At 46.1% G+C, this 14,638-nt stretch overlaps 1 protein-coding gene across 2 annotated transcripts in view; it reads right to left on the reverse strand.

The window, feature by feature from the left end:
* LOC123754045 (peroxisomal trans-2-enoyl-CoA reductase) overlaps window positions 1-14,638 on the reverse strand; it is a 51,104-nt gene that overhangs the window by 20,384 nt on the left and 16,082 nt on the right. For both annotated transcript variants that reach the window (XM_069337278.1, XM_069337782.1), the window contains 3 exons: window positions 13,022-13,145; window positions 7,508-7,668; window positions 1,781-1,905 (listed from right to left, as the gene is read on the reverse strand). In XM_069337278.1, the coding sequence (XP_069193379.1) occupies window positions 1,781-1,905; window positions 7,508-7,668; window positions 13,022-13,145 (410 nt within the window). The remainder of the gene's footprint in view (window positions 1-1,780; window positions 1,906-7,507; window positions 7,669-13,021; window positions 13,146-14,638) is intronic.

The raw sequence follows: 14,638 nt of genomic DNA on the forward strand, positions 1-14,638 counted from the left end.
GAATAAATGCCATGTTATGGAATGTGGAATTGGAGAACATAGACCCCACACAACCTATAAATTATGTGAGAAATCTTTAAAGAATTCTGACAAAGAAAGGGATCTAGGGGTGGTTCTAGATAGAAAACTGTCACCCGAGGACCACATTAAGAACATTGTGCGAGGAGCCTATGCTACACTTTCTAACCTCAGAATTGCTTTTAAATACATGGATGGCGAAATACTAAAGAAATTGTTCACGACTTTTATTAGACCAAAGCTGGAATATGCAGCGGTTGTATGGTGCCCATATCTTAAGAAGTACATCAACAAACTGGAAAAGGTGCAACGACATGCCACTAAGTGGCTCCCAGAACTGAAGGACAAGAGCTACGAGGAGAGGTTAGAGACATTAAATATGCAAAAACTAGAAGATAGAAGAAAAAGAGGCAATATGATCACTACTTACAAAATAGTAACAGGAATCAATAAAATTGATAGGGAAGAATTCCTGAGACCCGGAACTTCAAGAACAAGAGGTCATAGATTTAAACTAACGAAACAAAGCTGCCGGAGAAATATACGAAAATTCACTTTTGTAAACAGAGTGGTAGACGGTTGGAACAAGTTAAGTGAAAAGGTGGTAGAGGCCAAAACCGTCAGTAGCTTCAAAGCATTATACGACAAAGAGTGCTGGGAAGACGGGACACCACGAGCGTAGCTCTCATCCTGTAACTACACTTAGGTAATTACACTTCGGTAATTACAAACTAATGTAAGTGGTGAGGCAAACGAGCGCATGCTTGTTTCATGAGGTTTGCTTGTTTGTTTACATTGTTGGGGGGAGTTTGTTTGAAGGTTTAGAGGCTTCAGTCTTTTTGAAGCCAGCAGGTAGTCTGTACTGGTTCACTGACTTTTTAGACGCTCTCCCGTTGGGGTGATGGAGCTTCAACTTGCTCTCTGCACCTTTGTGAGGAGGGCCAGGTTCTGACTCTGGTCCACAGTAGGCCAGACAGAACTAGTAGATGGAAGACATCTCTCTAGATAGCTTCAGGGAGCCATAAGGGGGTTCCCCTCCAGAAAGCAAGTGACGTGAAATGGCCCTTTCTGAGCAGCATTTTGATAGCTTCCCATTTCTGCCCTTTAGGTTGTGTCTTGCATGATAATTTGGTGGGTGGGGCATAGAGTGGGTTTATCCACCTTCCTTGGCCTTGATATGCGCTGGTGCTCCCATTAGTAGTAGATGCAAAAGTTAATCAGTGTTGTTTTCAATACTTCAGTATGCTCAAGGTGATTCTTGGTGGCTTAAGTGTGCTTGGAGTTAGAAAAAAAAATTCACATTATTCTAAACTGTGTGTCATAGTGAAGGGGGCTCTCACATTTTAGATTGAGGTATACTTTCCACTGACCTCTCAGTTATGTTAATAATTTCAATAAGACTATTTGCAAAGATGCTTGCCTTCCTGGGACTAGTCACTCAAACATTTGCAGATAGTCAATATTGTGAGAGGTTTAGTGTGTAAGATTAGGGCAACTACAATATTCCCACTCAAAAGATGGCTTTTCACTTCACACAATGCTTTACTTTGAACTCAAGTAGAGGCACTTCTTTATTCAAAAGTTAAATCTATAACTTCTCAAGGCACCAATAACATGCTGCACTTCTATATATCTTACACACACATTATTTTTAACCTGTAAGCATCAACATTTATACGTATAGAGGTAAAATGCTGCAAGTTCACTTGGAGGAGGCAATGGGCAAATGTTCAGATGTAGCCAAAAATAAATTAGAAAATACCTTAGTTAAGTTGTCAACTCCTGCTCGAGCTGCTCCTGTGTGAGCTAACATTGGCATGCCACGGAACATGTCGGCAATGACGTTAACAATCACTCCACCGTTGTCCCTCATCCACTGATCATAAACTGACAAAATAAGGACAAATTACACAACATACATCTAGAAGAGAATATTGCACCATTGATATTATAAGCAATAAAAGAAACTACTGCAGAAGCAAAGCTAATGCGGTAAGAGACAAATAAATTGAATTCCGGCAACCTAAATCTTTGAGTACTGTAATCCGAACGAATTCCTGTTTGAGTTCTTGACTTTTTAACCTGAATAGAAATTTGGATTAAAAGGTGAAATTCAGCGTATTGGTAACAATTCAGTTATAAACACTTCATAATTTTTACTCCCAAAGTTCAAATAAATTTTACATGTAGGCATTGACCAAAATGTGTGTCGGCAGGGAAATGTGTGTCGGTGGTTCAGACAATGAACCACTGGGGAGCCATCTGAAAGGAGCCGGATCATCGATTTGCGAGCGATGCGAACCCTCTGAAGCGAAAGCCACACGGCCGCAAATTCCCACACCGTGCTGTGAGCCCGACGCAAGGACAGACCTCCACCGACCCTGGCCGGCCAGGCAAGCACTGGTCACAAAGCCCCAGCCAAGAGATGACGTATCCATCGAGCGAAGGCTCTGGTAGGTGCCAAGGCACTGAACCCCGAAAAACCCGAAAAGGTAGCCGGCAACGCAGCAGCCGACGCAAAGCCCCGGGGTTTGAGCCCAGTGATTGCAAGAGTGGCCGGAAGGGGCATTTTCGAAGGAACCAGAACAGCTGCCAAAGTCAGATCCGACCCAATGGGTAGACCTGTGCGACGAAGTTCAGACTCTCGCACTGTTGCCCAAACAACCGATGAGTGACTCGAGTGCCCTCCAAAAACAGCCGACGGTGGGAACCTCAGCTGCAGCAACACCGCCGGAGGGAGAAACAAGGAAGCCATCTGAGAGTCTCATGCAAAGACCCAGCCAAATCCGAAGCTGAGAGTTAACCAAATGGGACTTCCTCCAGTTCACCAAGAACCTGAACCCGGCGAGCTGGAAAGAACCAAATCTGAGCAGACACTCTGACTGGCTAGAGGCCCAAACCAGCCAGTCGTCGAGGTAGGTCAGAATCTGAACCCCCTAGCAGACACAAACGGGCTATCACGACCCAGGTAAGGCGTGTGAAAATGAGAGGAGCCAGATTCAGGCTGAATGGAAAGCAACGAAAGTGGTAAGCACGCCACCCCCACGATAAAACCGAGCCAATCCCTGAACCCCAGATGAATTGGAACGTGCCGGACCTGGGACAGAGTGATCTTCCAAAATGAGGGGCAAAAGACCCAGGGCTTCAGATGGGACAAGTCCAGAATGAACCTCAGATCTACATAGTCCCATTTTGGCACTGGAAACAGGTGGGAAACCCACCTGAGGGACGTCAATGTTTCGACCAAGCCCAAGAGTACTCACTCCAGGATGACTTGACCGAGCACAGGAGAAGAGGCCTGTCCTGCCAGCCCTGAACTCCCAAAGGAGGATCCACCCAATGCCACCGGAGGCCGGAAGAAATGACCTGAAACACCCACGAATCATGGGACCAAACAGGGCAAACATTATAGGCAAACAGGGCGAGCCTCCCCTCCATCGTAAACGGTTCACCTCCGTAAACGGGGTGAACCGCAAAAGAGTCGATGACCCTTATGAGAGGTTGAACGACAGGCAGAGCAAGCCCTGCACCGACCAGAGGATGTTGGCTACGAAGGGGGGACAGGGCCCTGAATCTGGCACCACTGACCCACCACGACGAAAGGAAGCTACTTCCCCCTTCCCCCCCACCCCCAACCCCCCCACCCCCAACCCCCGGAGAAGCAAAAAGTCTGACATGGGACTGCAACTTGACGAAGCTGCTTGCAGATACTGCACAACCACAGACTCTGCAAACAGCAACGGACAAAAATGGGACGAAAATCTAAGAGCCAGTGCTTAAGTAGATTCCAAAGAGTGGGCGAGCACCGCCTGTCAGCACGCGATGCGAGAAGCAAAGAATAGAGACACTGCTTCCATTAGAATCGGCACAAACAACTTCAACAAGGCAGCTGACGCCAGAGCCATCGAGGTAACTGCACTGGCTGCAGTCCCGGAACCCAGCACTTCAACATTCTCCTCGTGCCAATCCGAAAACAGCTCAAGCAGGAAAAAGAAGCACAAAACCACAGCCAAATGCCCACGGGCGCGCAATTCCTCAGCCACCAAGGACACCAAAAGGGCGGGAACCTGCACATGAAGCTGTACCTGACCGACATCTTAAGGAAGAACAGGGGCAAACAAGTACACATTGAGGCACTCAAACTCACTCCCCAGGTAATCCTGAACCACCGTATTAGTTTCCCCGCCATTCAAGCATGCTGGTCCGAAAGAACGCATGCCATGCCTCCAACAAACAGAAAGGGCAGTCTGCCAATGAGGAAGACTCGGGCATCTTGTAATGCACCCAGTAAGAAAAAGATGAACCAAACTCAAATGAAGAAAGATCCATTATCGAGATTCAATCCAGGTCTCGCAGAGGGTACGATGCAATAGCCTCCCTAACCTCCTTAGGCGGGATGCAGGAAGCTGAAAAACCTCTGGAAAGAGGGAACCAAAGAACCCAAGGGAACGCGGAACTGAACCCGGGAAAGAGCCGAACGCATATCAAACTTGTACAGGAAGGGGGGATAAGAAAACCTCTTCCCCTGCAACAACAAGCCCTGCACTGAAAGTACCAACACCCTAGCAGGATCAAACAGGGCCCCAAACCCCCCCCAAGTCAACTCCTTCCCAGCCCTGGGATCCTTCATGGCAGGACCCGAGGCAGAGCCTTCCCCCAAAACCTCTACCTCTGGAGAAAGGGTAGAGTCCACAGGTAAAGCAAGGAAAAAGGGGGCCTGCTAGTTCGACCCAAAAGCCCCAGCAGGAGGAACATGCTCGAATGCCTCCGCCACCGAACTGGAAGGGGCAGCCCCTGAAACTGCCCGAGTCTCACCACCAGGGGAGCAGGACGAATAACAGATGAGAAAGGACAAGGGGACGTGGACAAAACCAAAGTCAAGGCGACTAACGCTTGTTACGGCCCTCTCGGGACGCAACGGGGTTCTCACTCTGATGTTGTTAGAGGAAGATATATGTATCCGTTCCCAAGCCAGTAGTGGCTATCAAGGGATGAGATCCGTGACGCAAGTAACTTAAAAGGGAGTAGGGAAAGAAAGTTAAGAACTTAATATTATAATGTTCACCATCACCGATTAAATATATAGAATAAAAGAGTACACAAGGGGGGAGGGGTATTAACACTTTACAAGGGGATCATGCACAATCTAGTCTTCTGCTGAAGACTCTTGATCAAGAAGCTAGGTGCTGAGTCCGCGGTGCTTTCTTCGTGGCCTCAAGACGTGTCCTCTGAGAACGCCGAGCCTACCCTGGCCACAGGTCAGCCACAACACAGGTCCACTGGGGGCACCGTCGTGGAGGCCGTCAACCACACGTCCAGCAGGTCTGCTGGCAGGTACTGAGCCACCAAGGCTGGTACGGCCACTCCACGAACGATAAAAGGGGTACGCCCTAGACAGGAGTCTCGTGTGATATCACCAATCACCCTCCTGTCCTCAATACCCCAGTGGATTATCGTCTCCAACCGTCGGTCCCGGGTAAATCCTTTCACTGCCACTCCACTGGCAGGCTAACACACCACAGTGTTCTTCCGGGGGGACGACGTCACAACAGCTGCAGCAAACTTCACAGTATGGAGACTGGCTGCCTCGGGTAGACTGACTCCACCTTCAACACAGTGGTCCCAGGTCGGCTCTGTAAACAGACACGTCATCAATAACTGGGACACTAATACACCACACTTACAGGCTTCGGGCACAAACACCTGACGTATCCAGTCCATAGATGGCGCTGTCGTCGGAGCACCACCTCACCAGAGGTCAGGAGCGGCGGTGTTGAGCGCTGAACCAGAGTGGAAACTGGTCCTCGAGGCCAGTACACGCTGTCCTCACTAGGTGTCGTCGTTCGTTTGGCGGGGGTTTCGGGAGCTGACCCACAGATGGCGTGTTTGTCACTGCTCCAGGCTCAGACGCTGGATCCGGGTTCGTAACAACGCTCCAAAGTTCGGGTCCCAATAACTAAAACAGGGCAGCCTCGGGGCATCCGGTAAGGCAACAACCTAGTGCGTTGCAGCAACCTAAACCTTGCATGCAACACTGAAGCTGCCTGCACCCAAATATCAATATCAGTGGACTGGGTGAATTGGAGCACCAGCAAGGAACACCACTCGCAGGACTCCGGGTCAAAAGTATCACTGACCCAACAAGCAAGATGACGGAAGCAAAAAGGCAAGTGTCACCCTGAGACAAGGGGGACAGAGCAACCTTCAAATGCACACGAAGCGAGATATGACCCAGAGAGCGTACCCATTGAACCAACGAGCCCCAATGGGGTTTTCCATGGCCCTTAGGCTGACTGCTAAGGGAGGCCCAGGCAAGGTACTGCTAACTGGTTATCTCAAAACTACCAAACAAACAAAAGCTGAACCCCTACGACGTGTACAATCACTGGGACCTAGCGAAACACCACCTAAATAATACAAGTGGTTCTGTAGCCACGCCAGACAAATAAAAACAAAAAAGAAAAACCCCGCAAAAGCACAACGTCTACAGGAGGAACAGAACCAGCCGCTATGCGTATTACATATAAGACAGCTGCACAGCACCTTGCACCCCTGCCAGTGACGATACTACCGCCCACCCAAGGTCAAACAATGGTAAGAAAGCCCCAACTGACCCCAAGAGCAGGCAATCACCGAGCGACAAAAGAACCCTACAGAGGCAGTTCCCGAACAGTTTGTGGAAGGTAACACCAAATCACAAGGGCAGTACTTACAGGACACCTAGGGAAGATGACCCTAGGCCCATGCTGCCCCAGTAATTCTTGAATTACACCTGGCTCACATATCACCACACAGCAGCAAAACACCACAATGCACTGCACTGCTCAAAGATTGGAGCTCAAACGACCACCACCCCAACACATCAGCCTCAGAACTGGGGTTGGATAGCCGGCATGGGGAGTTTGGGGTTCCCCTCCCAGAGAGGAGGACAGCTGCACAGACAGTAGCGAGGCAGCAATGGTGACGTCATGTTTGTTTGCTAGTTTTCGGTTTGGTGAGTTCTGCTTGCTAGTTTGGCTTTCAGTCGCAATTTTAACCAGCTGTAGATTGTTTTGGGATGCCTACCTTTCTGGGTGCCTAACCCGGATGATGGCAGACATAGAATGCTTCCAACCACATGGGGGTTTCTATAGGCTCCTCATGCCTCTCTGAGGGGGGCCAGGTTGTGGCTTGTGGTCCCTGGTGGGCTAGATCTACATCGAATTGACTGATGCCACGGTCTAATACATACAGATCAGCCCAGTAAGCTCTGGGGAAGCCTGAGGGGTTCTCCACCGAGAAAATAGTTTGATTTGTACCATCATGAAATAATTGAAAGTTTCAACCTGATACATGAATGCATTCTTCAGATATAAGAGACACCACAAATTTTGGAGATGAATGAAACAAACAAAAACTTTAAGGTATTCCTTCAGAGGAACCTAATACATTTTGTTACATTCATAACCTGTAAATCTAAGAATTTGAAAGTTCTTTATAAAATACACACCTTCTTTGCACATTAAGAAAGTTCCAGTAAGATTGGTTTCTAGCACAGCATTCCAGCCTTTGAGGCTAATGTTTGCTGCTGGAGATAGAAATTGACCTCCACCATTATTTACAAGATGGTCTATCTTGCCAAGGTCATGCAGCGTTGAGGAGATCAGATTTCTGTTGAATTAAAAAAACTGTAGCACATCATAGAAATATATGGTTTCAATAATAGGGAACAGAAAACCTGTTAGGCTTACCCAGGAAACATGTGTTGGTCAGCTGTTTCTGGGCTGTGTGTGATTTTTGTATTAGTTGAAATGTACTCCATGTACTTAACCCCTGGGCTGTGCTGCTGTTATTTGCTGTCAACCCCCCTGGAGCATGAACAAAATATGCTTCTAACATTCTTTAAATGCACTCCCTGATCACTGGGAGGGGGGGTGGGGGGTGGCTATTGTATGTGATATACTTTGGCCCTGATGGAGTAAGGAAGTTTGGCACAACAATCGCGCTGACAGAACTGGCCTGAAGGTGCTCTGCTCCAGCCAAGCCTACTAAATTATTTCAGTGTCTCTGATTGGTTGTTTCTCTTTTTTTTTGCTGTACTGTATTATTATTATTATTATTTCATAGTTTGTAATGTGATAAATTTATACAATCAAATGTGTGGACCATAGCTATACACGAAAATGTGGTGTGCATATTAGTGAAATAGTATGATCATCAAACATTATTTTTAGAACAATAAAACAGTCTTTTGCTGTTATTTCTATACATAAACACTATTTATATATACAATATAATTACAGCAGTACCTCGGTTAACGAATTTAATCCGTTCTGGCACAGAGCTCGTCATGTGAAACGCTCGTCTTGTGAAACAAATTTCTGTCGGACGTTGAAGGCATCTGAGAATTTGCGAGAACCAGCGAGAATGCTAGGAATCACCACATGGTTTTCTCGTTAACCGAGTAGAAGCTCGTCAATTGAGACAAATTTTCTGTGAACGGATCGCTCGTTACTTGAAATGCTCGTAGATGGTGCTGCTCATCACTCACTATTTACTCTCTCATTCACTATTACAAATCACTAAGTGTTTCTGGCGAGTGTAATAATCTTATAACTGGTTATCAGAGTTCAGCCTAGTCATGCATATTTTGCACTAAATTCTAACAACACACATTGAATATCCAATATTTTCTTTGTATTTTGAATTTTTTACCATGGATTTTCCAAGTGCAATGTTTTATCTAATTTACCAGAGGGCCACTAACCCTGGTGGCCTCAATGAGGACAGGAAGCCAATTGCTTGTTGAAGGTCCACTCCATTTGCTTTGATGATCTTTTCCAGGTATATTTTAAAACTCAACACAGTTTTGGCACTTACAGCTTCAGCGGGTAGGTGATTCCATGGGTCAACCCTGTGGGTGAAAAAAGCTTCTCCTGTTCTCAGTCCTACATTGTGGCTTGTTCAACTTGAGCTTGTTGAACATTTGCGTTACATCAGATGTAACACAAACCATTACTCCTTGTTTGTGTTACATCTCACCTTTTGAAGAAAATATCCAGGTCAGTATCCTCTAACTTGTTCAGTATTTTAAAAGTTTCAATGAGATCTGCCCTGTCATGCCTGGTTTGCAGTGTTAGTCCTGTGGCCATCAACCGTTCCTGATATGAGAGATGACTTAGCTCTGGAAGGACTTTTGTTGGCCGGTGTTGCACCTTGTCCAGAGCAGCTATGTCCTTCTGAAAATGAGGTCTCCATGTTTGGATACAGTAATCCAGCACCAGAGATTTATATAGTTGAACAATTACCTTCTTTTCGTTACAGTCAAAGTACGCTTGATTATCCCAAGAGTAAAAAGAATTTGCCCATCTTCTGACCATTCACAAGAGTTCCAGTAGTACAGTCAAATTCATTCTCGACTGACAATCAAGAATTCCGGGTTCGAATCCCGGGCGGGATGGTTGGGCACATTTCATTTCACCTAATGCCTCTGTTCACCTAGCAGTAAGTAGGTACTCAGGAGATAATCAGCTTGTTGTGGAGTTGCATCCTGGGCGGGGTCAGTCGTTCAGCCTTGTGGGGGGGAGGGTAGGGGGGACCTCGCTAAAAGCCAAATGCGCATGAATAAGTGCCAAATGTGCATGAATATGCCCTGGCTTTCTGTCCCCAACACAATGAATTACAATTATTATTTGTGGAGTTTAAGTAGTTCTCTTGGTAAGGCTTCAATATCATTATCATTTCCTACTTTACCATAAACCTTTGTGTCATCAGCAAATTTGATGATGTGATTTGTAATATTCTCATCTATAGCATTGATATTTTATTTATATATATATATATATATATATATATATATATATATATATATATATATATATATATATATATATATATATATATATATATATATATATATATATATATATGTCGTACCTAGTAGCCAGAACTCACTTCTGAGCCTACTATGCAAGGCCCGATTTGCCTAATAAGCCAAGTTTTCATGAATTAATTGCTTTTCGACTACCTAACCTACCTAACCTAACCTAACCTAACTTTTTCGGCTACCTAACCTAACCTAACCTATAAAGATAGGTTAGGTTAGGTTAGGTAGGGTTGGTTAGGTTCGGTCATATATCTACGTTAATTTTAACTCCAATAAAAAAAATTGACCTCTTACATAATGAAATGGGTTGCTTTATCATTTCATAAGAAAAAAAATAGAGAAAATATATTAATTCATGAAAACTTGGGTTATTAGGCAAATCGGGCCTTGCATTGTAGGCTGAAAAGTGAGTTCTGGCTACTAGGTACGACATATATATATACAGAGCACCACTTGGTTTCCGAACCCCTTGGGGACGAGACCCGTCGGTTAACATGTAAGTTCGTATACGAGAAATAGAGGGGAAAAAATAAACTAGAAATGTAAAAAGAAATTTTTCCGAAAAAAATTTACGAAAAAACTCTAGGGGAAAAAATCGACAGGTTCATAGCGTAAATGCGACCGTGTTTTGTTTGTACTCACCAATCAGTGAAGTCCTGATCCGCTTTATAAAAGTCCTTAATTGTTCCTAACTGATTATTAAGACGTCTGGCAAACAACCTCTGGATGTTTCCTGTCAGCCTGCCTGCCAGCCTGCAGGAACATCCTGCCAGCCTGCAGGAACATCCTGCCAGCCTGCAGGAACATCCTGCCAGCTTGCCTGCCAGCCTGCAGAAACATCCTGCCAGCCTGCCTGCCAGCTTGCCTGCCAGTCTGCAGGAACATCCTGCCAGCCTGCAGGAACATCCTGTCAGCCTGCAGGAACATCCTGCCAGCTTGCCTGCCAGCCTGCAGGAACAACCTGCCAGCCTGCCTGCCAGCTTGCCTGCCAGCCTGCAGGAACATCCTGCCAGCCTGCCTGCCAGCCTGCAGGAACATCCTGCCAGCCTGCCTGCCAGCTTGCCTAAAATATACGATGATGTACTGTACATTTAAGAAACAAATCTGGGTCACAGGTCTGTGGAGTGTGGTTAGGCTTACGGAGTCAGCCGGTCCCTCCCCCACCACCGATACACCTCCCCCTCTCCCCCCACCCCTAACCCATACACACACACACACTCTCTCAAAGGTCACGTGGTTCATGGTTCACTTCAACACCCATATATCGCTTCCTGCCTGCCTGCCTCCTTCCCAGCCTGCCTGCCTGCCTCCTTCCCAGCCTGCAAGCCTGCCTGCCTGCCTGCGTGCCTCCTTCCCAGCCTGCAAGCCTGCCTGCCTGCCTGCGTGCCTCCTTCCCAGCCTGCAAGCCTGCCTGCCTGCCTGCCTCCTTCCCAGCCTGCCTGCCTCCTTCCCAGCCTGCAAGCCTGCCTGCCTCCTTCCCAGCCTGCAAGCCTGCCTGCCTGCCTCCTTCCCAGCCTGCAAGCCTGCCTGCCTGCCTCCTTCCCAGCCTGCAAGCCTGCCTCCTTCCCAGCCTGCAAGCCTGCCTGCCTGCCTCCTTCCCAGCCTGCCAGCCTGCTTCCTTCCCAGCCAGCCTGCCTGCCTCCTTCCCAGCCTGCCTGCCTGCCTCCTTCCCAGCCTGCCAGCCTGCTTCCTTCCCAGCCAGCATGCCTGCCTCCTTCCCAGCCTGCCAGCCTGCTTCCTTTCCAGCCAGCCTGCCTCCCTCCCTGCCATCATGCTAACGGGTAGTGTGTGTTAGGCTTATCTTCGGGAATGAGCCGGTCTCACCCCCACCACCAACAAACCACCCGCCCCCCCTACATCCCATCTCTCAAGGTCACGCGGTTCAACCACGTGACTACCACTCACTCCCTGCCTGCAAGCTAGCCTGCCTGCCTGCCTGTGCCTGCCTGTGCCTGCCTGTGCCTGCCTGCCTGCCTGCCTGCCTGCCTGCCTGCCTTTCCCTCCCTAATTCTCACTACTTCCATCCCTTCCTGCCTACCTCCTAGCATCTCTCCCTACCTCCCCCTCCCTCTTAGCATCTCTCCCTACCTCCTAACATCTCTCCCTACCTCCCCCTCCCTCCTAGCATCTCTCTCTCCCCCTCTCTCACTGATTCTCCCCCCCCCTCATTCATACTGCCTCCCACCTAAGCTCCATCGTCCATCCACCCACCAGTCAGCCATCACTGACGCAATGCGTGCATTTGGAGCCAACATGGTGCACAGATGTTTCTTGATTGTGCAGATATGTAAAACAAAAGCACAGATTGAACATTCCAGCCTTATGACAATTCAAAATAATAGGAATAATAGGCCGTGAATCTGTGAAGTCACAGCGGGCAAACTGGACCATCTCCCACCCACCACAACAAGCCGGCGTGACGCTTGGCGGACCCCTTCCTACCCGAACTTTGTTCGGGTAGCATGACTCCCCAACCCCAATCGGGAAACTGGAAGTTTCGGATAACTAAAGTTCGGAAACCAAGTGGTGCTCTGTATATATATATATATATATATATATATATATATATATATATATATATATATATATATATATATATATATATATATATATATATATATATATATATATATATAAAAAGGGTAGATCCCAAAATGGATCCCTGTGGCACCCTACTTACCCCATTTCTCCATTCAGAATCGTTTCCATCTACCTTACCTTGAGGTTACCTTGAGGTGCTTCCGGGGCTTAGCGTCCCCGAGGCCCGGTCGTCGACCAGGCCTCCTGGTTGCTGGACTGATCCACCAGGCTGTTGGATGCGGCTGCTCGCAGCCTGACGTATGAGTCACAGCCTGGTTGATCAGGTATCTAGCACGACCCTTTGTTTTCTTTCCTTCAACCATTGTTTTATTCATGCTAATATTTTATCATTTATTCTGTATATATACGATATACGCATTGGAAGAGTTAATACATAACAAAAAATAGTGGGCTCCCCAAATTATTACAGAAATAAAAACTCCAGATTGACACAGCAGCATGTTCACAGCATGGCAGCATGGACTAAGCCTATTTGTCAAAGTAGGAATTATGGTAGTTTTCTTATAATTACAAGTTTATATTTGTTTTAAAACTTACTTAACTTGATCTTCTTCTCTGATATTGCATACTTTTGCTACAAGTCTCTTGCCATTTGGACAGAGTTCCTGAACTGCCTCTCTTAACCTCTCTTCTTTTCTTGATGCAATTACCACAGTACAACCTGGAAATAATGAACATGGCAAGGGTGAGAGGGCGTTAGTGTGAGCTTTGATCCAGTGTGCATGCTGCTAAGTGAGAAGATGGTGAGAGAAACATGTGCAGGTGGTTATTTGTGAGGTAGCTGAAAGGCAAGCCTAATCCGTTTCTAGCAGGCGAGTCTCCTCTATGGCCTAGATTGATCTACCGTGTGTAATATCACTACTCGGCTTTCCTATTCTGCAGTTCTCCCAGAACCTCCCAGAGAACCTGTTCTGAAGGTCTCGAACTGGAGCCCAACCAGGGTATTAACGTTGACCTCTGGCCTATGGTAATGGCGTTCATGCTCTTATGCCTCACTCAGGTTGCAATGAAATCACAATTGTGTGATATATCAATGAAAATCATTATGAAGCAATGGAATGACTTGAACTCACATTCTGGTGGTTGACTTTTGTACCCTCATGGCCGAGTCAGTTAAGGCAGACATATAGGCATACAGTATATGGTTTACGTAAAGCTACGACTAGTCTGGAGTTGTAATAGTGTGAGGCAGTGTTCTTGGGAAGATTGGCATTCATAAATAGCTTCCTGAATCACAGCGTAACTGCCACAACAATGATATGGAATGAAACGTTTCGTCAGTACAGTACAGTTCTTGAGTAACTGCTTTGTGAATGTGGCTTCAGGTCTTTACGGGAATCCAACCGGGCACATAACCTAGACTGCTGCAAATGAACAAAATGAACTTGCAAAGCGCCTGATATGAACTAATCTCATCAGGAGGGTCAGAAAGAAGTCACATGGAGAGAACAAACCCTACAGGACTCGGTGTCATACATCAACCACTGTAACTTTATATCATATTAACTATATATATATATATATATATATATATATATATATATATATATATATATATATATATATATATATATATATATATATATATATATATATATATATTATTAAATATGACCGAAAAAGTAAGATTAATAATTCTAACACGAATTTTCTCAATCTTTCGTACATTACGCTTCACTGTTGGAGGTAAATCAAAAATCACTTCTCCAAAAATCATTTTTATTTCTAGTCTGATGCGACACGGGCGCGTTTCGTAAAACTTATTACATTTTCAAAGACTTCACAAATACACAACTGATTAGAACTTGCGTTTCCCTCATTTTATATCTACATTTGAGTGAGGTGGGAAGGGTGATGTGGCATTACATTTGAGTGAGGTGGGAAGGATGATGTGGCATTAACACAAGACAGAACACTAGAGGATATTAATAGGGTATTAAAAGTATCAACACAAGACAGAACAGAAACAATGGGTATTGAATAGAAGTGTTTGTAGAAAGCCTATTGGTCCATATTTCTTGATGCTTCTATATTGGAGCGGAGTCTTGAGGTGGGTAGAATATAGTTGTGCAATAATTGGCTGTTGATTGCTGGTGTTGACTTCTTGATGTGTAGTGCCTCGCAAACGTCAAGCCGCCTGCTATCGCTGTATCT

The sequence above is a fragment of the Procambarus clarkii genome, chromosome 1, assembly GCF_040958095.1.
Source record: "Procambarus clarkii isolate CNS0578487 chromosome 1, FALCON_Pclarkii_2.0, whole genome shotgun sequence".
NCBI lineage: Eukaryota > Metazoa > Arthropoda > Malacostraca > Decapoda > Cambaridae > Procambarus > Procambarus clarkii.